General features: G+C 51.5%; 1 protein-coding gene across 1 annotated transcript in view; it reads right to left on the bottom strand.

The window, feature by feature from the left end:
• IGSF21 (immunoglobin superfamily member 21) overlaps positions 1–25122 on the bottom strand; it is a 259059-nt gene that overhangs the window by 130385 nt on the left and 103552 nt on the right. The window contains exon 2 of the mRNA XM_021095457.1: positions 17751–17863. Within this exon, the coding sequence (XP_020951116.1) occupies positions 17751–17863 (113 nt within the window). The remainder of the gene's footprint in view (positions 1–17750; positions 17864–25122) is intronic.

The following is a 25122-nucleotide window of genomic DNA, read 5'->3' as shown; positions in this document are numbered from 1 at the left end:
GAGCCAGAATGATCTCATTTAATCCCCGTATTACCCTGTGCTGGGGGCGGGGAGGGTATTACTTTTTTCATTTTCCAGGTGAGGGAACAGTGGCTTTGAGTGGCAGGTGACCTGCCATGCCCTCTGCAGGCTGCTCCCTGCTTCCGGGCGGTGAGGCTCACTGGCTGGAGCTCTGTGGCAACGGCAAGGAATTTGCCTCTTGCTCCATCCGTCACTGACCAGGCCCCCTGGAAGTTCACACTCGAAGAAAAATGCCTTCCTTCCCCACCACCACCCAGGACAACAGAGGAAGGCAGTGGGTGGGACCGTGGTGACAGGTGTCAGGTGGGGCTTTGATGGCCCAGAGGAGGAAGGGAACACACCTGCTGCTCCACCGCCCCCCCTCCCCAGCCCAGAGCCCCCGTCTTGTGTCTGGAAGCCGAACAGCCCTGGCCTCATCCTTGGGGCATCAAGCCTGGCAGCCCCCGTGAAATGGAAGGTTCACATCCACCAAGCATCTCAGGAGAACAAGAAAATGGCTAGAAATGGGGAGTCAGAAGGACCTGGGGGAGTTCCTGTTGTGGCTCAGTGGAAACAAACCCAACTAGTATCCCTGAGGACATGGGTTCAATCCCTGGCCTTGCTCAGTGAGTTAAGGATCCAGCACTGCCATGAGCTGTGGTGTAGTTTGCAGATGCGGTTCGGATCTGGCGTTGTGGTGGCTGTGGTGCAGGCAGGCAGCTGTAGCTCTGATTCGGCCCCTAGCCTGGGAACCTCCTGTGGGTGCAGACCTAAAAAAAAAAAAAAAAGGCAGAAGCACCTGCAAGCCAATTCCATCCTGATAACTTATGGGAAATTACACATCCAAGCCTCAGTTTCCCCATCTGTACAATGGAGCTGCTTATAGCTCCTGCTTTGGGTGGGGCGGAGTCAGCTCTTAGCTTAACTCCTGGCACGAAGTGAATCATCAAGAAAAATTCATTCTCCCCCGCTTGATCCCCAAGCAGCTTCCAAATAGAGGCTGATGAATTTCCTGTAAACTTCCAAGAGCCTGGGGCAGGGGCTGAGCCTCAGAGCTTCCTGAGACCCCGGGAGCCCCTCAAGCCCATGGCTTATGTGGGCAGGACAGCCCTTTGGTGCCACAAGGACACGCGAGTCAGGCTGCAGCAAACCCGCACAGCGGTTTGGTGTGAATTATTAAGAGGTTTCCCAAGCATGGGGCTTGGTGATGGGGGCCCATGCTGAGTCGGTCCTCTTCGCCTTCTCAGTCATGCCAGGGATGCCACAGCAAGATGCTGGCTGCCATCTTTGCAGGAAGCCAGAGGAAGCCCGAGGTGAGGAGACCACAGAGAGTGAGCCTGGAGGCTGCAGCCCTAAGCTCCACAAGGATAATTAAGCTGACTACTGTTAGGCAGAGGGAGATTACAAGATACATGTTCCTGGGGATGTGAGATGCTGGGAAGAGGGAGGGGGCCTGTCTGCACAATGATGAGATGGGTTAATTAGCTCACAAAACCAAGAGCAGGATGACAGGCAGAGAGATGTGGGGCCTGAGGCTTCAAGAGTGCAGGGCAGAGCGGAGCCTGTGGGGGACTGGGGTGCCTACAGTCTCTTAGAGATGCTCATTCAGGGAGCAGCAGAGCATGGTCCACAGGCTCAGCGGGGAAGCCTGGGACCACTGCACACTGCAGCTGCATCCCAAGCCCCTCAGAGCTGAGATGCCACTTGGAAAAAAAAAAAAAAAAAAAAAAAGACTGAGCTTTTTGCTCCTTTTTAGTTCAGATTCAAGAGCAAAAAGACAGACAGAGAGCTGGGCAGTTCAAGGCCAGGTTTCAGTGTTAGGGCATCTATCTTCACTTCCCCTGGGAGAAATGACCTTTGCATTTCAGAGATCTGGCTCCATGTTGGGGTCAAGGTTAACTACCCCTGCCCTTGAAAGGGGAGAGTCATCAGTCAGAAGGTGGCTTGGCCTGAAGGTTAATAGTGTTTGAATCCTGATCAGAATCGAAATGGCTTCAGGACCTGGTTGGGTTCCTTCTGGTCTTCAGGCCTCTGTTCTCAACATGTCAGCTGAAGGGGGTACCCCAGCTACCTCACCCTGCCAAATGCAACAAGGATAATCAAGGAAGCAGAGCCTGACTCGGGGCCTGGCACACAGTAGGAGCTCATTGTACACTTGTTCATGGATACATGCAACAGATCTCAAAACTGTAGACAAGAAAGAAAAATGTCAGCTGAGGGAATTGACTGCCTGAAGCAGACAACGAAAGCCACCACATGCTTATTAAAGAGAATAAATGAATTCATCTCATTTGTAGGATGCAAGATAAAGCTACAAAAAAATCAATTGCATTGCATGCTTACATCCCAGAGACCCACAGAAAATCCAATGAAAAAGATTCCATTTATAATAATAAAAAATAAATACTGAGAGTTCTTTTAATTTGGGACACAAGACATTTGTTTAAAGAAATTATAAAAACCCAATGGAGGCTCAAAATTAGGTAAACCATCAACATAATTCATTACACTAGTAAATTAAAGGAGAAAAACCATATGATTATTTCAATAGATTCTTAAGAAGCACTTAATTAATTTTTCTTTATAAAAACTCTAGGTGAAATTGGAATAGAAGTAAACTTCCTTTATATAACAAAAATAGTATTTATTGGAAACCAGTAGCAAATAGCATGTGCAATGTTAAATGCAATCCTACGAAAGACAGAAATAAGACAAGGAAACATTTTACAAGCATTCTGGAGGTTTTAGGCAATGGAATAAGGCAACAACCTATAATAAATTCAATAAGAACAATACCAGCATTTGTATAGTGCCTGGTACTGTCCTAAGTTTATTGTGTGAGATGAGTAATCTGGGGCACAGAGAGTTTAAGTAACTTGTCCAAAGTCACACAGCTTTTAAGTGGCAAAGCTAGGATTTGAATCCCAGTGGTCTAGTGATCTGGTCCCAGGATATGTTTCTGTTTTCTCGTCACATCCACAGAATGTGGAATTTCCTGAGCCAGGGATTGAACCTGAGAACGCAAGCCACAGCAGTGATAATGCCAAGTCCTTAACCACTCAGCCACCAGGAAACTCCCACGGTATGTACTTTTATACATTATGAGATATTGTCTCGCAGGTGTTAGAAGAGAAAGGTTATTATTTGCAAATACTATAGTTACATAACTTTTAAAAATCCAAAAGATTGAAATTAAGCAAAAAAGCCTATTAGAACAGACAAGTGTTAGTTAGATGCCTGTATACAAGACAAACATGCAAACATCATCAGTTTTCTTTTCTTTCTTTCTTTCTTTTTTTTTTTTTTTTTTGCTTTTTGGGGCTGCACCCACAGTATATGGAGGTTCCCAGGCTAGGCGTTTAATCAGAGCTACAGCAGCCATCCTACACTACAGCCACAGCAATGCCAGATCCGAGCCGCGTCTGCAACCTACACCTCAGCTCACGACAACGCCAGATCTTTAACCCACCGAGTGAGGCCACAGATCAAACCCACGACCTCATGGTTCCTGATCAGATTCGTTTCCACTGCACCATCACCAGTTTTCTTTATTCCACTAGGCAGAATCTCCACAGCAGTACCTTGAACCCTGCCTGGGACAGAGTGGGCCCTTGATAACTATTTGTTGAAAGATAAATCAATAGAATACAGCATTATTTGGAAAGGCCAAAATAGTTCAGCCATGCGGTAGGATTTCTTCAAGGGATCCACTGAATGACTTCCCTCCAGACTCCAGCTGTTCCCTCTTCAGCATGTGCTCCCACCTGCAAATAGCCCTTCAAACCAGTGACCCCTGCCTGTCCCATCTCAGCCTGCAAGCTGGGTGGATCCTGGCACACTGCTCATGCTGGAGGGGAAAGGAAAGTGAAGTCCAAGTTCGAATCTCGCCCCCCCCCCTTTTTTAGGGCCACACCTGTGGCAGAGGGAAGTTCCCAGGCTAGGGTTGAATCGTCTGTGACCTACGCTGCAGCTCCTGGAAACACAGGATCCTTAACCCACTGAGCGAGGCCAGGGATCCAACCCACATCCTTATGGATCACAGTTGGGTTCTTAACTCACTGAGCCACAAAGGGAGCGCCCCAAATCAGCTTCTCTTAATCCAGCCCTCCCTCTTCCCTAAAGGTACTCAGAGTTTTATAGGACTGTTGGCCATGGATGGAGGGCTGTCCTGTGGCCTGTGTTCCCAGGAAACTAGAGTGTCATCAGGAGGGTTAACAGGTGAAAAGCACTTCCCGCACACTGGCATCTGACCACAAAAGGTGTGACTTATTGTTCAAACTGGGATAATTTTGACAGGTTGGGGCTATTATCATCAGCCCATTCTACAGCCACTGATGTGGAGGCTGAGACAGATGACAGAGGAAGAGGCAAAGCCTGGAACTGAACCTAGATCTTTCTGCCTCCAGCATCCCTTCTGCTAGGGACCTCCTCACTGCTGCAACCAAGCAGGGCCCTGCGGGCGTCCTGGGCACAAAGCCCCCTGTTTCTTGTTCATAGGAAATAGGGCTCATTCAGGCTCCGTGCCTTTCCTGGGGGCAGGTTCAAACAGTTGCTACTCAGAGAAGGACAAGGATACAGAGAAACAATAATGCAGCCTCAGTCAGGGTCATGACTCCTCAAGGGATACACACAACAATATCCTTGAGTTCTTCAGCAGAAGTAAAACCTTCAACATATCAAAGATGTTAATTACTTGATGAAGCATTCTTCATTCCAAAAAGAAGGAGGACCACCAGAACCAGTCCCAGGGCCACTAAACACCAGCTTTGAAGAAGGCAAGTTTTGCGCCTACCCTGATCCTTACCTGTGGCCCTATTTTTCACTCCAGTACTATAAGACCACCTCTTATTCTCTCCCTGAGGGGGCACAGGCCTTAGGGCCTTAGCCTGCCATGGCCTCCTTTGCCTGGCAAAGCAATCAGCTATTTTTGTCCCTGATTGTCCTCAGCCTCCCCCCCACCCCCCATCTTTCCCTAACAACCGATGGGATTTCCATGGGCCACCTTTTCCTTGCATGTGTTCTTGCCTCTGCCAGCCATGCCCTTTGTCCCCTCCTCATTCTGGAACAGCCCCAGACTAGGGTCCTCTGTGACTCTGCAATATCCTGTCTCTCCCAGCAGAGCAGAGCCAGGGACCCTGTCTGAGTGTGGCACCCCCAGCTCTGCACAGGTTTCCTGTAGGTGTTGGTTTCTTTCTTCTTCTTCTTTGATCTTTTTCCTTTATAGGGCTGTACCTGCAGCATATAGAAGTTTCCAGGCTAGGAGATGAATCAGACCTAAGGTGCCTGCCTGCATCACAGCCACAGCAACATCAGAGCCGAGCCATGTCTGCAACCTATACCACAGCTCACAGCAACACCAGATCCTTAACCCACTGGGCAAGGCCAGGGATCGAACCCACATCTTTATGGATACTACTCAGATTCATTACTGCTGAGCCACATGGGAACCCCACTGTAGGTGTTAGTTGCTTACACAAAGGGAGGCAGGCTGGAGGGGGTGAACTGGAGACTTGAGTCCAACCCCCAGCTTCAGACAGAACTCACTCCTGTTTGTCTCTGCAGATCCTGGCTGACCTGATTTCATATTCACCGAGCACACCGGGTTAAAGGGGAATGTTGAAACCACTTAAGGAAATAAACAGCTTTCCAACACCCTCAATTATTTTAGAAGCACCTGCTCACGTGTAATTAATGTGCCAATTAAGTGATTATTATAACCATGAAAGCAGGTCCCCCAAGATCCACCACTTGACAACACTTGTTTTGACTCATCCGAGTTACTTCACCGCCTTGCAAAATAATAATAATAACAACAATAATAAGCGGATCCATTTCTTGAAAGATAGTCTCCAATCTGGGCCAGCCAAGACTGTGTGCCATGCCTCGGAGAAGCCCCGACTCTGGGCAGTAGCATCATATGTTTTTCCACGTTCACGGCAAGGACGGGGGCAGCCGCCCTGTGTGAGGGCAGCATGCAGGAAGGGACGTGGGAGGGGAGAGTCCTGTCCTTTCCACCTGTCTGCTCGGCTCTGCGCGTTTGTCTCGGGGTAGGTGAACCGTGTTGCCTGTGCCATCCCTGCAGGTGGAAGCAGTGTTTTCCCTGGGGTCCTCCTTTGGCACTGACAGCCCCTGCGTGGATGTGTGCAGCCACCTCTGCAGACAGGTGGCTCTGGCTGTGTGATGATGAGGACAGCCCAAGGTGGCCAGCCCTGTCCTGCCCCCTGACCCCGGTCCTCTCTAGTCACCCCATGTAGAGCTAAGGGGCTCTCCAAAGGGGGAGCTTAATGGCCCCTGTCAGTTGTGTGGACCTGTCTGGATGCTGAGAAGGTTGGGCTGTAAGGGGAAGTCAGACTGGTGGGGAGACCCTGCTTTGCCTTAGTGTCTCCCAGGCTTGGGGCCAGTTACATGACCTCTCTGAGCCTCAGTGTGCCCAACCCTAAAATGGACAATGGTGCCGGCATCAAATGGTGTCTGGGAGGATCCAGTGGGGTGATATCTCTGACACAGCAGCAGACCTAAACCATAGTGGTGGCATTCATGATGAGCAGGATGATGCAGAGAGAGGTCCCCCAAGCCGGAGGGGTTCAGCCCTTCTGAGGGTTCAGCCCTGGGCTCTCCTGTCACTTGGTGGGAAATCCCCCCCCACCTCGAGGATGGAAGTTATGGTCTCCAGCGGAGCCTAAAGAAACAGCCTCGCTTTGGAGTCAGAGAGCGGGTTCCCAGCTTGCCCCAACCCCTCTTTAGCAACACAACTTAGAGGAAGTTCCTTAACCCCACTTAAGCTCCGTCTCCCGGGCTCTGACATGGGAATCAGAGGGGCCAGCTTGCAGGGCCTTTTCTGCCCTTCCCCGGTCCCTCCCCTCCCCTCTCTCAAGGCTCCTGGGGCATCATCCTTCATGGGAGCACACGGGAGTGAGCCTGGAGAGGTGCAAGGCCAGACCAGGCAGGCCTTGTAAGGCAACACCAGGGATTCGGGTCTTTGTCCCAACAGCAATGGGGAAGCCTCGCTGGTGAGTTTCAGGCAGCCTAACATGTGTTTTCCAAGGTCTTCGGCCATGGACTGCTCATCTGGCTCTGTTCTTACCAACCTCCTTCGCCTCACCCCCCACCTCTCCGCACCCAGGGGTCTGCAGTCTCCTCTCCTTGGCGCATTCACTCGGGCGTGGGACACCCACAAGAAGCAGATCCCAGAACACCCACAATCACCCATCTCCTGGGTATCTAGAATTTTCTGGATACCTGGTGTCCCACACCTGACAGGTTGGCTGGAGGCTCCATCTGGACCTTGCCATGCTGGCATCGCTGGGCAGCTGAAATTGTCCAGAGCTGAAATGGACAGTGTCATCCTGCTCTGGGCTCCCCTGGGCCAGGACGTCAAAAATCCTTTCTATTCTATTTTTGACAGGTGGCCACTCCAATATATGCTTAAACACTCTCGGGGTGGGGGACTCGCCAATCCCCAAGTCACCCCATCCACTGTTAAAAAGCTCTAACTGGGAGTTCCCGTCGTGGCGCAGTGGTTAATGAATCCGACTAGGAACCATGAGGTTGCGGGTTCGATCCCTGGCCGTGCTCAGTGGGTTAACGATCCGGCATTGCCGTGAGCTGTGGTGTAGGTTGCAGATGTGGCTCGGATCCCGCGTTGCTGTGGCTCTGGCGTAGGCCAGTGGCTACAGCTCCGATTCGACACCTAGCCTGGGAACCTCCATATGCCGCAGGAGCGGCCCAAAGAAATAGCAAAAAGATAAAAAAAAAAAAAAAAAAAAAAAAACTCTAACTGTGAAAAATTATTTACCTCATCAACTCAAGAATTTACTTCTATGTCTCTAAGGGATTCATTCATTCATTCGTTCATTCATTCTCTAAGCTATGTGCTCAGACACAAGCAGGGCACCTGGTCCTTACCAACAAGGCATTACCATTCTGGAAGGGAGACATTCAGCTATTATAATGAATCCCCCTGTTGCGAGTGCTTGGCTAGCAGACACCTGCCCTTTGGAGGGACAGTTACCACAACTTCAAGGAAATGTTTATTTGACAATCTTTCAGGCAGTACCTGTTGCCCTGCTTAACTACAAGCTCCGTAAAAACAAGACCCCATTGTTCTTCCTCAGTGCTCAGTTCCCGATGCTTGGCACATAGTAGGTGCTCAAGAAACACCTGCTGCAGAAATAAACATGTGGGTCCAGTGGGTTAAGTCACTGGGTCAAGTTCTGAGTATTTTAAGAATATTATGAGATTCTTGGGTCAGAGCGGCATGAGGAAGACGGAAAGGAAATAAGGACGGGGACAGGTCTCTGAGGGTGACATGGCAGCTGGCCTGGGAGGGCAAGTCAGAGTTTGCTAGGGGGAGGGGGGAGGGCAGGGCAGACAGAGGAAGCAGCAGGTGCATCAGCTTGGAGGTGGGACAGAGCATTCACTCGTTCCAAGAACCGCAAATAGGCCATATGATTCCAGTGGCAGGCCCATTTGGGAACGTGGTAGGAAGCAAGGCTGGAGAAATCCAAGTTAATGGAGCTTGAATCAAGGACCCTGCATGTTGGGCCAATGACCTTGAACTTCGTCCTTGAGGTGAGGGAAGCTCTTGTGAAGTGTGGGGCAGTCGTCGTGTGTTTTAGGAAAAGGCCAGATGGTGCCTGTCTGCAAAGGGGCGACTGTGTGACTGCCCTGGGGACATGTCTGAGTTTCCAGGGAAGAGGACAGAGTCACCCTGCACGTGAGGACGCACCCAACACAGAAAAGGGAGGGAGGCAGGAGGAAGAAGGACTTAGGAAGGAGGAGGATCCTGACCCGGTTTTCTGGGAAACATCTCTCAGTTCAGTCAAGCTCTTTTCATTTCATTGGCCTGGAGCCGAAGTTCACCTTTAATCCTCCTCCGACAAGTTAAGCCAGCCCCCTTGTCATTTAAAGCCAGCAGGGCTAAACCAGGCACAGTCTGCTGGAAATCACACCCCGGGCTTAATACGGCTACAGAGTTCACGGGCTCAGAGGTCCCGATGGCAACTCAGGCCAAGATCTCCAGCCTTTATGAAGCTCAAGCATCGGCCCCGGGGGAGCACCTGGCCAGGGCCGGCCTCTCCCCGCCAGCCCAGGGCCTCTGAGGGAGAGGAAAGGAAGGTGGGAGGTTGGCTGCAGATGGGAAAGAGAACACCCTATAGAGACCATCTCACTTCACGTATTCACTGATGAAGACCCCGAGGCTCAGAGAGGGAAGGTGATTTGTTCATGGTCACACAGCAGTAGATTTTGCCCTCAAGCCTCTACTCTTTTCTGCACATTTGGAAGGCGAGGCCAAGCTCCCGCAGCCTCTAAGCCAAGTCACCAACCCCTCCACCCAGATACCTCAGCTACCAGAGGGAGAGAGGGTCTTTTTTCACACCATCCAATAGGAGAGCCTGTTACTGGCGGAGTCTGCATATGCTCCAATAGAACGCCTTGTTACTTGGGCATTCTCTTGGCCCCCCACCCTGCCCGCAGTCCAGGAGCTAAGGCTTCTCAGCCTGCCCTGAACGCTTCCGGGAAGAGAAATGGTCTCACTGCCAATATCAGAAACCTGATCTTAATCCCCCAAAGAGGATAGAGTTCTCTGGCCAGAACACCTTCCCTGGTGCCAGAGAGAGAGAGTGGTGAGGTGCTACCCGAGCCAGCCATCCCTTTCCTCTGTCTTATCTCCTTCTTCCATCCAAGGGTGTGTGTGCGCACATCCGGGCTGACCGGCCTGAGGCGTCTGGATGGAGCCCAACCTCTGCTGCTCTTCCTGTGCCAAGCTGAGGGCAGCACCCCTCCCCTCCAGGCCCCGGGGAAGCTCATAGACCCTAGGCCTTCTGTCGCAGCCCTGCAACCCCCTGATCTTCTAGACCCATCCCAAGTACCCCTGTGATGACGCATTCCTGGAGGGAATGAGTTCCTGCCTCCGTTTCACCCTCGCAAGCCGTCAACACCTGGCTGCTGCCGTGCTTGAGCCTTTTGGGGGTGTCACAGACCCGTTTGAGACTATTCAGTCCCTTTCCCCTGAAAATGCACACAGCATACTTTGGGGGGACCCAGGCACCCTAGAAGTCTAGACACCCACTCCCTAGGGATCCAGAGGTGCCACAGCACACACTAAAGAAGCAGATAAACAACACCCAGCCACAGAAGTAAAGACAAGAGCTATGCCGAAAATACTTGGTGAAAAAATGCTGAGAGAACATAGCAGGAAAGATCTCTGAATTCTGCTTGGTGAGCGAGGTCAGAAGGCTTCGCAGAAAAGGGAGTGAGTAAGACTTGGCCAGGCGGAAAAAAGGGTAAAGTGACATGAGCGAGGTCTGTCCCCCGTGCTGGGATGATGGAAATGGCTTTCCTGCCTGCCTTCTTTGTTTCACACAACCCCCTGGGAGATGCGATCTGCAAGTCGGTCAAGCCCACTGTCCAAATGGGGAAACAGAGCTTTCCAATTTAAAGACGCCTGGACCGGAGGCTCTCCCCTGGATGGATGCGGGTCCGCCGTCTCCAGCCCTGTGTACTGCGCCTGGCACTGAGCGGAGGTGTGTGAACAGCTGTTGTCCACAGGCCACTGAGGTAATTGGATGGTTAGAGCTGGGATCTTTCCTCCAAATACCAAATGCATTGCTGAATCACTTTAGACCCCCCTAAACTATCTTGGCAGCCCCTTTCACATTCTCCGGGAGGAGACTGAGGCTGCCACCAATTCTGGATTGCAAGGCTGGGAAGGTTTGGCATAGATAATGCACTTGGCAGCTTATGAATGACATGCACATGGAGAAGGGCCAGTGAGAAGCAGACATGTCTTTATGCTGTCTGCAAAGGTTTGTCCAGAAGTTCAAGGTCAAATCCTTTTAATCGTCAAAATCTCAAGGCCACACCACTTTAAGGAAGCAGCTCTTGTCCAGGATCCCGGGGGCTCCCCGTTGCCAGATTCATGGATATTTCTGGGTCCTAAGTCATCTCGCTACAGCATTGGGCGCAGCTTGTTCTTCCGTCTTTCTTGAATCACTTTCTTCCTTTGGGATCTGGGACACCCCACTCCCCCACCATCCTTCATATCTTGCTAGCGGCTCCTCCTCGATATTTTCACGGGCCTCCTTTTCTGTTGCTAAGACTTGAGTACCCTGGTGTGTGACTGGGGATAAGATTAGGTGTGGGACATTCTTCATCAGGAAAGGCCGGTCCCTTTGGGAGGCCAGGGCCAGGGCTGGAGACCTGGATGAGGCAGCTCGGTCAGAGGAGCCCTGGCTCTGCGAAGGAGGCCTCTTGTCTTCCTTAACCCTTTCCTCCTCCAGACTTTGTAGCTGCGAGGCCTATGAACCCAAGATCATGATATGGGTCCTGGAGGATAGCAAGGAGCAGCCAGGTGGAGTGGCTGCCAGGCTGGGCTTTAAGGCCAAAGGGGGTCATGCAGCCCAGGTCCCTGGGATTTGGGCCCTGGTCTCTACTGAGCAGCAAGAGTGTACCGGACTTCTTGCCCATATGGTATCATTGGACTGTCATGTCCCTTTACGGTTCTCATCTTCTGTTTTGTCTCAGCCAACAGAACATTGTCAAGGACTGAGACTAAGAGAGAGCCAACGCCAGCAAAGCCACTTTGAAATAACTCCTCGCTTCGGGAACAGCTAAGATCCATCGACCCGGTTTAGCTGTGTGAGGACACGTCCAAGAATTGAATCCAGTGAGTTCACCACCTTAACCACATAGCAGCAAAGAGTGCACCAGCTTAAAGTGTTAAGGCAAGACAGGCGGTAGGATGGAATGCAAGGAATCCCATCCTGGTGATCCTCCCCAAACACCTTCCCCCCTTGTTCTATAATTTCCCTCCTGGATCCCTTAAGCTACCAAGAGAAGCACGAGGACAATGGCTACCATTTACTGAATAGGTCCCATAGTGAGCTTTTGTTGGGTGGAATAAAAGGATTGCGGAGGGACCGGGCTTGTTTGGCAGGCCGACATTATCTCATTTATGCCTACAGTGCTGGTGCTTTTGCCTGCCTGATTTCAGATGAGGTTTCTAAAACGCAAAGATTAAGTCACTGCCTGAAGTCACTTGCCCTGATTGGGTTTGCAGGTATTTCGATGTTGACATCCTCATCCTCTCTCTCTGCTTCCCCCTTCCCAGCTTCCAGGCTTAACCCCTTTTTCTAATGGCCCAGAGCAGCCCTAAACCTCACTGCAGAGGCAGCCAGCAGAGCCCCAAAGTAGGAGCTCACCCCAGCCAGGTAGCATCACACAGGGGGAGTCGTGACTCAACAAACACCCAGACGCATGTTCCCCACAAGGTGAAAGAGGCGAGATAAGGAGCTCCTGAAAGTGACAGCCTTATCACTGTTTGTAGACCTCTTTCTCTGCTATCTCACTCTGTGGTTCTCTATTCTGTGGCCTTGTAACCTGGGCTTGGCACAGCTCTTGGGAGCAAATTGTGAAGGAAAGAGAGGAGACAAAGGAAAGATGATTAAAAACTGCCATGAAAGGTTAAACTCCCATGATTCTCCGTGGCTGTTTAGTGGATTTCCATGATATGAAAAGACCTTTGGCTTTGCCTGCTGGGCAGGTGACCTCCAGGTGAGTGAGTTTAGAGTGTGTTTCCTAATAAGAAATATTCCTTTCTCCCCCCTACTCCACAAAGCCCCCTGAGTATACAAAGACTTACGTTTGATCCGCAAGCCGACAGATACGATCAGATCAGCTGTACACAGAGGCTTACCTGAAGCAGAAGCGGGCTACCTGGAGTGGTCTCTTAAAGGTACTTGTGTATTTCCAGCTCTAGCATTTGTTCCCTTAACAAATATTTACTGAGGTGAGTCTCTGCAAAGCGTTATGGATATGATGGGGGGAAGTCATGGCTTTTCTGCTTGGATGCTCACAGCCCAGTGGACAGACAGGTGTTTTGACATAACGAGGTAAGAGGTGGTATACAGACCCCCAAAGAGGAATCATGGAGGAAGACGTGCCTAGAACTTTCGGCAGAAGTCAGGGAAGGCAACATGAACTGAGATATGGTCTTTTTGGAGAGCCTCAGTGTCTTCAACTGAACAATAGGCTTAATAATAGTACCACCATGAAAATTGAAATGCAGCCAGGTATGTCAAGCCCTCAATCTAGTGCTTAATAATGTTAGCCACTCAGATTAGTGTTAGCAGAATTACTGAATGGGTTCCCAAATATAGGTGGCAATGGATGGATATGATTAGGTAGAGGATGTTATCAATCATTTGTTTTCTAGGACCAGGTCCCAACTGAGATGCTAAGACAGTTTGACTTTAGGACTGCCTCCTATTGGCCAAGTGTGGAATTGCACCCCTACCCTATTAGCCACTGTATATTTTCCAGGGCAAAATGAAAGCTATGTGCCTGAGCTCTGAAGAAGCAGCCTAGGAAACTCAAATCTAGGAGGGGAACCCATGCAACAGTGGAGAAAAAAGTGGGGAGATGGTGAAAAGACTGTGAAGCATCCCTAAGCTGAACAGGGGTTTGAGAGACCACAGTGATACCAGCACCTAAGGGGCCTGAAAACTCTCTTGACATCTTCTCTGTGTTTTCAAAGAGGTCTTTTGAGAATGATAGTCACTGTTTCAGCCCTCCCATTCCTCACAATCCAATGATGGCAAGTTACACAACAAATAACATTCATCTTTCTGAAATTCACTTTAGAGGGAGCTTGCCCAGAAAGCTGGCTCAATGAGCAGTCACTGTTACTCCCTTGTCAGGAAAGTACAGTATATTCCAGAGGCTGCAGAAAAAATTTTCAAATACCTACAGCAGACTGTCCAATAGAACTTCCTGTGATGATGGAAAGGTTCTGTACCTGTTCTGTCCAATACGGTAGCCATTAATTATATGTGGCTAGTGAGCTCTTAAAATGCGGCAAGGCTGAGGAAATGGATTTCTAATTTAATTTGAGTTAATTAAATTTAAATGGCTACATGCGACAGGTAGCTACCATATTGGACAGCACAGACCCAGGGGCTCTGATCATGTACATTTTCTTGAGTCTCGTCTAGAGTTTTGTCATCTTTTTCTATAATTTGGCCCAACTATGGGGCAAAGAGTCCAAGGTTCAGGCCCTGGCTACCTCCTCCTATTTCCCTGCCCCCCCCCCCAAATGGTTCTATGACCCAAGACCTTCCCAAATGTTGAGCTGGAGGTCTTGTTAACTCCAGGGGTGTGGGGGGGTGACCCCTTTTGTTTCACACAATTCCATCAGCTCCCCCTATTTACCCAAAGAATCCAATCCATTTTCTATGCTTCTGAAAGCTTAGGATGACCCCATTGCTAAGATAATGTCTTTAGGACCAGAGGGGAGCCTGCTGGGCTTTACACATGTTTTGGGCCATTTTGTGCCCACTGGGCTGAGTGGGCAGAGGCAGCCTTGTCACAAAGCCCCACTTTTCCCTTCTAAAGGGATTGGCGACACAGCTCTGGCCAGGCCTGTGTAATCTATTCATTTCCTTCCAAGCCAGGCTCTGTAAGCTCATTCATGGAGGATGGGCAAAGGAAGCTGGGGAGGGAAGCAAACACACGTACAGAAAACAAACAACACTTGGCAGCTCCTTGTTTGGAGGGAGGGTGGACTGAGGGAAGACAGAGATGGGGAGCTAAAGCTATGGGGGCTTGTCTGGTGATGGGGTTGGGGGGGATTTAGGCTGGGGAAGGAGACTAGGGCTTCTGTTGCTGCTTCTTCCACTCCGCCCACAAGCCCCGCCCCGGCCTTGGCTCCTGGAGCCCCCATCTTGGTAAGCTCTTATCTCTCTCCATTCAGCTGCTCCCTGGGAAAAGAGGTGATAGGTAAGGGAAGGCCAGAGTGGCAGCAGACACTGAGACAACTGGCAGCATGGAGCCACTTCCCTGCAACTTGCTTCCATCCTCACCCACACAGACAGGGCCTGCAGGGCTCCCCTGGTCCCCAGGAGAGTATCAAGTCAATGAGCCCGCTACCGCAGTCCAGCTACAGAATCAAAAGGGCTCTAGCATTTGACTCCAGTGGGAAATTTGCATGTGATTTGCATACATCTGCATCTCCCCCCCATTCCAGACTCTCTCAGTCAAAGGATGTGAAATGAAATAAAATAAATTAATTAGTGCAGCCTACCGTCGCCCGATACGCAGGGCCTGACACCCGTAAGAGACGTAACTGATTTTCAAAGCAATCAATGTGATTGCAGGCCAGGATGGGGATGTTGGGGGTGGGGTGGTGAATGGGGGTTCTCGGCATTGGGGTAGAGAAGAGGGGCAATATTTGGCTGCCCTGGAAGCTGGGCATGCCCTCCTGCCCAAGCCATATCCCCCATCTTCAGAGAACACAGAGGTGAGCCACGTGGAGTCTACTCCTGGTTTCCCACACCCAGCCCTGGCACTGGTGTTGCCCCCATCCTGTCAGCTACCTCTCTGCAGGGAGGTTTTCACCACTGATGTGGGAACATTCAATTTCAAACAAGAGTGAGGATAGCTGCTTCAAGGGATGGAGAGGCAATGAGGTGCCTACTGGTACTTTCCTGCCTCCAAGCTCCCTCCCACCTTCACTCCTATGAACTGTTCCCATTGGGTCTCTGTCTTTCTCTCTGCCACCTGGGCAGGTCTCTCACAACCCCTCACTCCTATCCCATCCATAGTGAGTAGAGCAAGAGATGCGGTCCGGCCCCGCGTCAGCAGTGAGCTGGAGTTAATTTATCCCAGTCCTTCTGCCAGGTGCTAATGAGATGCTCACAGCGTGTGTCAGCCAAGCAGTTCCCGTATCATGTAAATACGCCTCTTAGTGATTCAGTTCGTGGCACTATTTAACATATGCCTTGACTTTCTCTAGGCCGGTGGATCTATCCAGGATGGAAGCCTCGTCTAACGCTGGGGCCCTGCGGGAAACTGAATGTCAAGTTCACACCTGTGGGTTCCAGGCTTCTGCCAGCTTGGGTGGAGGGCCCTCTAGGTGATTCTAAGTGGGAGGGGCTACAATCCTAAGATGGAGAACAGAGAGTTTGCTTACAAGGAGGCCAAGTCACAGCGACGAGCAAAATATCAGCAACCAGCAAGGTCAAGAACACAAGGACCAGGAGGGACAGGATGGGTCAAAGCAAGAAGGGACCAAAAGCAAGGAGGCTGAGGAGCCCAGTTCTGAGTTAAGGCTGAGTGGCAATTTCACCTAGAAGGATGGTCCAACACTGGGTTTCCTTGCGCTGTACCGCAGGCGTTAGCAGTAGCCTCAAGGAGCAAAGGGTGCGTTCTAGGTGCCTGATTGTCATGCTGCATCCACCCAACCCCCACTCCCACCCTCACCTCCTACCCCATGTGCTCCTTCCACAGCAGGTCTGCTTGACTGTGTCGCCCATTGGTCTCCCTTGAAGAAGGGGTGACAGAACTTACAAAGGTTAGAGAAGTATAGTCTAGATCAGCAGCTGGCAAACCATGGTAGGTGGACCAAATCAGCCTGCAGCCTATTTCTACATGGTTTTTTTTACCTTTTTTCATGGTTGAAAAAAATACAAAAGGAGAACATTTTTGTGACATGTGAAAATTACATGAAATTCAAGCATCCATGAATAAAAGTTTATGGGAACCCACCATGCCCTTCCACTGACTCTTTGTGGCTGTTTTTGCACACTAACGGAGCCAGTGGTTATGACAGAGACCACATGGTCCCCAGAGAGGAAAATATTTACTCTCTGGGCCTCACTGGATAAATTTTGCAAACCCATGTTGTAGACCATGGAAGGGGAATTCTTGGCTCAACCCATTCCCAAGTCGGCAGCCCCTTGCTCTGTGCAGATCTGAGCGTGACATTGCAGGAAGGTCAGCTCCTGAGACCAGCCACTCCCTCGTGGTGAAGGGAGACCAGGTTGGGATGCCAGGTCCAAACCCACTGATATTTCTATGTCAGTGATTAAATAAACCAACACTTGTTCCGAAGAGACCCAAAGCTGGTTGTCCTGTTGCCAACACCTGGGCCCTGGGCAGGTGGGCATCTGCTCATCTCTGTCAAGACCCCTTCTCAGACCTCCTTAGACCTCGGGGTGCCAGACACCAGCACTAGTCCTATGTGTCGAATTAGGAGGTAGACTCGGTCTGGAATTTGATTTTTAAGAAGACAGGAAACTGTCGTGTTTTTGCTCCCTGCCAACAGCATTGCTCAAATCCTCCCACCTGAAATTCTACCTTGCAACCCTTCCTTCCTTAGTTGTTACCCTGCAATCAGGGACAGAAGGATTCCTAAGCACTCATACTTGGTACTAATAGGGTTTTCTGAGCACAAGGCCATATTAGGAATACAGAAGGGGCCTGATCCTAAGGACAGAGGAGAAGGCTGGGCCAAGGGATTTTGTGTGTGTGTGTGTGTGTGTGTGTGTGTGTTTTAGGTCCACACCTGCAGCATATGGAAGTTCCCAGGTTAGAGGTCAAATCGAAGCTGTAGCTGTTGGTCTACAGCACAGCCACAGCAACACCAGGTCTGAGCTGCATTGAAACCTACACTGAGACTGCAGCAACACTGGATTCTTAACCCACCAATCGAGGCCAGGGATCAAACCCACATTCTCAGGATGCTAGTCAGGTTCTTAACCTGCTGAGCCACAGTGAGAACTCTGGATGACAAAGGGGTCTTTAAGGAAGGTTTCAGCAGAGGATGGGGGCCTGGCAGAGAGCGCAGGACAGCACAGGGCTGGGTTAGAGCTGAAGACATAGCCAATCCCACAAGGGCCTCCAGAGGGGCTCTGGGGACCCTACTCTCAGCCCTGACGGTTGGCATGGAGGGGCCAGTAGAGGTGACTTACCCGGTACCACACGATCTCACGCATGCGGCCGTCTGTCTTGAAGTTACACTTCAAGGTCACAGCATCACCAGCCACCACAGGTGGGAGAGGCTCAATGTTGACAGTCAGATAGCCTGTTGAAGGAAGGAGAGGAGCGTGGTGAGGGCATGAGCTGACCTGGAGGGCAGGAGGGAACCGGCACAACCATAGGGGGCGCTGTTTGCACTGTAGTCTGAGTGCATGGTGACTGTGGGCCTGAGTGGAGCTCATCACCGTCTGCTTCCTTCTCACTGATGCCTCCCTTTCTGAGAACCCCCTTGGCTCCTACGGACCCCTCCAATCCTGAAAAAACGTCCCCTTGGGATGAATCGTCCCATGAAAGGAGGACCAGCTGGCACCTGGAGGAAGTGCCTCAGTGTATTTCTATACAACATCGCAGAAAAATGGGCGTGGGGTCCAGCACTGCACCCCATCCCCCTTTTAGAAAGTCGCAATACGTCTAAGCTCTGTAGGAGGTGAACATGCTGCAATGCATTTAACCTAGTGTTTCCAAACCTATTTGAATACGGGTCTTGAGCCATTCCCTAAACCCCATCAGCATCCCACGCGGCCAGGGTCCCTGGAACATCAGGATATGGTGTTCTAAGTACCCATGCCCCTCCATTCCCAGCCTCATAAAACTTCTCTTGATGAGAGGAGTAGGGAGACCTGGGAAATGGCTATTTGCTTCCTGAACCCCCCAAACCCCCATCACACACACCCTGCCACCCAAAGGGAGATATAGTTCCAACCCTGGGCCACGGGGGTGGTGATGTTTGGGGTGATGTGGGGGTGATGATGGGCTGACTGCCTGGGAAGAAGCCACAAATGTCTGCAAGCACAGACGAAGCTTCTGGCCCACCAGCTTCTCCTGGTAGACACACCCCAGCCAACAGTGATGCTTCCACACCAGACTGCAGCCTGCTGAGTCCTCCCACCCAACCCTCTGCCTCTCAGAGCCCCACCCTGAGGGCAAGGTGCCCACTCCAGCTCAGCAGGGGACCTCATTCTTGGGCTGATCATCCAGGCTCATCTGATTGGCTTCCTGCCGGCTGATGTCCAGCCATCGATCTAATGGATCAATCCCGTCCGATTGTCTTAATGAGAAAACTAGGCAGAATGGGTTCAGGGATTTCAATTGTGCAGGCAACCTGAGCGGATAGAGCCCAGGGGCCTGACCCCTGCCTGGAACTTAATGGTTACAACACTCCAGTAAAAAAAAAGAAGAAAGAATTGACCTCGGGGGATCAATTTGGAAGCTGGAAGCAGACTCGACCTGTCTGGTTCGAGGCTTCAGGTCTCCATGCGAGGGGTAAGGCAGTGAGCTCAGGGCTCAGCCTCAGTGGCCTCTAACGCAGACCGCAGGTCAGGAGTCCACATGGCCCATGAAGGCAGCGGTGGGGCTGACTGGAAGGAAAGACTGGGCTTCTGCCTCTGCTCATGCCCTCGGCCCCAGAGTTTGCTCCCATCTACTGTAAGCGGGTCTGGGCAGGGTCTGGGAAGCAGGATGGCTCAACCTGCTGCCCAGGATCGCACAGCAGAGTGATTCACAACTCAGTCACCCCAAGTGGGTGAGGGTAATGGTAGGGTGACCGTGCGGGGCTGGGGGAGGGGACAGGGAAACCTGGCCCAGCCTGGATGATCAGGGAGGTCCCCAAGCCCAGCTGCTGCCCAACCATGACAAACGTGGAGGCCACGCGGAGGGAGATGAACGCCAGCGGGAGGAAGGACGCGGGGACAAGGTAAGTCAGGTGTGACATGGTGAGAGTGGTTCATATTTCTGTGGCACCCACCCGGAGCCAGACGCTGGGCTCCGACCTTAATACACACTCCCTCATTTAATTGTCACAACCATCCTAGGAGAGAGGAACTCGTATTATTCTGACTTTCCACCGGGAAACAGGCGAGGTAACCTGCCAAGATCACACAGCTGTAAGTGGCAGAGCTGAGATTCAAACTGAGACCTTCGGGTCCCATAATGACCGCCATGCTATACACATGCCACCGATGGAAGAGCTGAAGAAGGGCCAGCAAACATTTCCCATCCAGCCCTGGGGAGGATGGGAGTGTGATGCGGGGTTGGGGGGGGGGCACAGCAGGAGACCAGGACCTGATCCCATCCGCTAAGGTTCCCAGCCTTGGGTTGACCTCCTGGATCGCCTTTCCAGTGGGGCTGCCTTCCCCTGGACGGAGGCGTGTGTCTCACCTTTGGAGCTACAGCTAAGATGGGCACCATCAGTCCAGATGGCTGAGGAGATCAAGACCAGAGAACGGTTCCTCCCACCGGAAGGAGGTAGGAAGGACACATTCTCAGATGCATAAATCTTCCAGCCAGCCAGGGTGGGCACAGATGGTGCATGCACATGAGGCGGGCCAGGGCAGGATGCCAGCTTGCAAGGTCACCTTTTCTTGGAGTGTCCCAAGAGGATCACAGGTGCGAGTCTGGCGGGGATTGGGGTCAATGGTAGAGGCTCTGGTAGTTGATGGTCGGGTTGGGGCACTGACAGGTGTAGCGGTGTCTGGGCACAGGCTTCTCAGGGGCGGGCAGGGGCGAGAGCCGCGAAAGCCCACTGCACAGCAGGGGTGGGGGGTCTTGGGACACCGGAAGAGGAGAATTAAAAGATAGGTGCTGGAGGGTGGTTCTGATCCCTTAAGGGTATATAGAGAATAAGGAGCTTCTTCTAGATGTTTCAGTATTATCAACTAAGTGTAAGAAGTTTGCAGTTAAGTAAAATTAAACATGGCCCTCCCTTCCAAGATATCTCGGAAATTTTCTTTCTTTCTTCCTGTCTTGCCATCTTTTGTTTTATACATAATCTCTTTGGTACCAGGTTCTGTTCCAGGCAAGAGGGATAGAACAGTGAGAACAGGCAGGTGTTGCAGCAGAGGAGACGATAATCAAATGAATAAATGATGGGAAACAGGTCAAGGGGTGACAGGTATAATGAAGAAAAGCAAATCGGTGCAAAGCAAGAGCGAGTAGTGGGGGATGGGGGTTGCTCTGGACAGGCCGCGATCCAGGAGGCTTCTTTGAAGGGGCTGGAATAAAAGAAAGTATGAACCATGCGTAGTTCTAGGGAGAGAATATTCCAGACATCAGACACCACAGGTGCACAGGTCCTGAAGCTGGTGTGTCCTTGTGATTCTCCAAACGTGGGTGACGGTGGGAAAAAAATTTTTTTGACCCTGTACACTTCGGAGCCCATTGTAGGATTAGAACCAGGGCCGGGACTAGGGTGGGGCACGTGAGATGCCTAGGGTGCCCGCTTTAAGGAGGACCCTGAGTCCCGCAGGCGTCTCCCAGTCCCCACCCTGCTAGAGTGCTTTGGAACAAACACTGGGACACGCCTCTCTCAGCTGAGGCAGAAGTGACTGTGTCCCCCCAGCCCCCAGATCCCCCTACTTGAAGTCACAGAGGGGGACTGGGGGGAAAGGGTCCAAGCCGAAGCTCCTCCTCTTCCTGCTCCACTGGGAGTGGCTGGAGGCTCAGAGCAGGCAGGAAGCCTCCGCTCTATGGATGAACACCTCCTTTGGTGGGCGCATGGCACTTTCTGGTCTTCCTAGAACTGTCCCTCCCACTTTTCCATCGTCTATTGCAACAGCCTGTGCGCACCTTCCTCCTAAGCTGCTGCGATTACCGCGTATGTCACACTGGAGTGTAATTGTCTGTTTGCACATCTGCCTCTCCTTCTGGAATGTGAGTTTCATTAATATCAGTAGAGTATTAAAATAAGAATATGAGTGCTGCTTCTTGAGCTTTCTTCTGGGCGGGCAGGGTGGGTCCTCCTGCCACCCCGTGAATGTTTCTGTCACAAAGGAGGAATCACTGTTCAGAGGGTGGAAGGACCGGGTTCAGTACTGCTGCCGTGTAAGCAGCAAAACCAGATTTGAACCCAGATCTGTCCAATTCCAAAGCCAGTCTCTCCAGTGTGTTTGCTACTGGCAGGAGTATAGTCTTGTGACTTGTTGAGGTCATGTGAGGATCCTGGGGGCTGTTCCAAGTGACTGCATGTCCATCATAAGCCTGGCTCTCAGATGGGGCTGGTGATGGATGGAGAGATGGAGACAGGTCTGGGGTGGGATCTGGCCCCAGTGAGGGATGGGAACAGAGGGACCACCCACTCTCTCCAGGCTTGAGCGCCTCCAGTGAACTTTGACCTTTCCTATCCAAAGCCAGGACAAGCCTCTGGCAATGTGTGGGCTCTAAGCCTTGGGTCCGGAGGTAGGATCACTGGCTGGGGGAGGGAGGGAGAAGGCGGGAGGTCAGGTGATTTTCTGACAGCTGTGGATCGCATCAGCCCCTATCGATACCTGGCTCACAGGTGAGAAGTCGCCTTCCCAGACACAGACGCACACAGGAGAGGGAGCAGCAAGGGTTCATGGTCAAGGAGGGTTTTTTTTTGTTTTTTTGTTTTTTTCTTTCTAGTGCTGCACCTGCAGCACACGGAAGCTCCCAGGCTAGGGGTCGAATTAGAACTACAGCTGCCAGCCTACACCACAGCCACAGCCACGCCAGATCCAAGTCACGTTTGCAACCTACACCACAGCTCACAGCAAGATCCTTAACCCATTGAGCAAGGCTAGGGATTGAACCCCCAACCTCATGGATACTAGTCAGGTTCTTAACCCACTGAACTATGATGGGAACTCCAAGGAGGTTTATTTTTATTTTTATTTTTTTGCAAAAGAAAACACAGGGAACATTCGCCTCTAGGACAGATTAATATTTTTCCAGCTCGTATCTGACAAAATCCCATCATCTTCTGAAGACCCCCACCTCCATGGGGGTCTTCTTTCTCTGAAAACACCCTTCCTGGCTTTCTTTGCTGCTCCCACCCACATGCCTCCAACAAGTGTGGAGTCAGTCATCTTGCTCAAGTCTCTCAGCTCACCCCTCAGTAGTGACCCTGGCAAGTTACACGGCCCCCACAGGACTCAGTTCCCCATGTGTGATGAGGCTGGGAACAATCACAGGGTCTAACACGGTGTTCTAGAGGGTTCCTTCACCACGAGCCACGCCCACAAGGGGCTGCCCCAGTGCAGAGTCCGCGTCCCTCGGACCCCTATTCCCCTCCCACTTCCCAGGGTCCAGGTGAGGAAGGGCGGTTCTGGAATGGAGGCGGGAAGCATGGGGTCAGACATCAGAAGCTGGTTGCGGGGAGAAGATTCAGAGATCCAGCCAGACATCCTAGCTGGACTGGGAGAGGACAGAAAACCAAGAGAGAGGAGATCCTGGAAGGCCCCTTGCTGCCAAGACGCTGAGATCAAGCTCCCGGAGGCAGCAGGAAGGGGCAGCTGAGCAGGGGTGGGGAGACACGGGCTCATCCCCCAGTCAGGAGGCAGCGAATACTGTCTGAAGGGCACAAGAGGCATGAATTCTGGGGGCTCAGCTCAGCTGCCAACCAGCCCTGGCACCTCAGGTGGGTTGCCTCTCTCTCTGAGCCTCAGTTTCCTCCTCTGTTAAGTGAGGAAGGAACCGCATTTTCGGGGCCTTCAGCTCCTGTCAATCCCATGGCAGACGGCACCTGAGCCTGAATCCCAGCACCTTGGTTCCCTTTATGACTTGTTGCCATTTCGTGGAATAGCGAACCTGTCCATTAATCAGCCGCCTGCTAAAGATGGAGCTCTGTCTTTCTCGGCATTAAATTTGCCGCTGCTCAGCCTCTGCACGCGAGCCGTCCCCCGCCCGCCACCAAGTGCCGCATCGCAAGAAGCAGGATCAGGCGTGGAACCGGGTTCATCTTAACTAAGCAGTTCATTATCCCGAATGGGGCCATCACTCTCCCCCTCTATCTCTGACGGCATTTGCACCACTCCCGTTAAGATGCATTTAGCAAAATCGCAGGCAATATTTAGGAGCCAGGCACCCTCCCAACGAGGTGATGACAAATGGCTCCTCTCTCTGGAAACCCACCTCGTGATATGCCAGCATACTTTTCTCCCCTTTTCCGGCCCAGGCGGGATGTTTTTAGAGGGTTGGCTCATGTCCGGCCCCAGGGGTGGACGCGAGTCAGTGAGGGTTTCCATGGGAAAGATCCAGGCCTACCTTGATTTAGCAAAAAGAGGCACGGCTCATATTAGGGTGTCTCAATCTGCCCAGGACCAAGGGGTTTCCTGGGACAAGCGCTTTCAGTGTTAAACTAGAAAGTCTCTGGCAAACCAAAACAAATGGGTCACCATGGCCCATGATGGCTAAAGCACTAAGGCTCTCCACCCATTTCAATAATAAAAATAGCCATCCCTCCCTTGACCAAGGACTAGCAAGGTTCAATGCTGACGTCCCCCTGGTACGTGCCTCCTTGTGGGTATCCAGTAGATGATGGTGCTGCCTGAGGATGGAACTTGTGACATCAAGGTTTGTCTTGGGCTTCCCACATCCATGGATGCCCTTTATTATTATTATTATACTATATTATTATTATTATTTTCTCTTTCTAGAGCGGCATCCATGGCGTATGGAGGTTCCCAGGCTAAGGGTCCAATCGGAGCTGTAGCCACCGGCCCACACCAGGGCCACAGCAACTGGGGATCCAAGCCATGTCTGTGACCTACACCACAGCTCACAGCAACGCTGGATCCTTAACCCACTGAAGAGGCCAGGGATCAAACCCACGATCTCATGGATGCTAGTCAGATTCATTAACCGCTGAGCCATGACATGAATGCTCTGGATGATCTTTAATCATTTTCCACCAGCAGCCAGAATGCTTTTCTCTAAAATACACACCCTGGCCTTCGTAAGGGCTTTTGGAACTTCCCACGTCTCCATAGGAAGCAGTGCAAATCCTCTCAGGAGTGATCCAGCCCAGGCCCGGCTCTCCCTCCCCATCCAGTCCTGCTGTGTCCTGCTCTTCCTCACGTGCAGACCCTGTCCCACCTCTGCGCCCAAGTGCAGGCTGTCTTGTCCTTTCCGAGCCCTCGCTCTTTGCTTGGGTAACTCCTGGTATTCACGGAAATCTCCTTTCCTCAACCAAACTCTCCTTCACTCCCCGAGCTATCACAGTTCCCCAAGCTGGGTACCCCACTTCCTACCACTTAGGACACTGCAAATCACTTTTTTTTTTTTTTTGGTCTTTTTGTCTTTTTAGAGCCGCACCCATAGCATATGGAGGTTCCCTGGCTAGGGGTCCATTCAGAGCTGTAGCCTACACCACAGCCGCAGCAATGCCAGATCTGAGCCGCCTCTGCTACCTACACCATAGCTCACGGCAACGCTGGATCCTTAACCCATGAGCAGAGCCAGGGATCGAACCCACAACCTCATGGTTCCTAGTCAATTCGTTTCCTCTGTACCACGGTGGGAACTCCAAAAATCACTTACAATGATGTTTGCATGATACATTCTCAGTAGACA

This window comes from Sus scrofa, chromosome 6 (genome assembly GCF_000003025.6).
Source record: "Sus scrofa isolate TJ Tabasco breed Duroc chromosome 6, Sscrofa11.1, whole genome shotgun sequence".
NCBI classification, from domain to species: Eukaryota; Metazoa; Chordata; class Mammalia; order Artiodactyla; family Suidae; genus Sus; species Sus scrofa.
The sequence above is the reverse complement of the archived record's forward strand: the minus strand, read 5'-3'. Positions and strand labels throughout refer to the sequence as shown.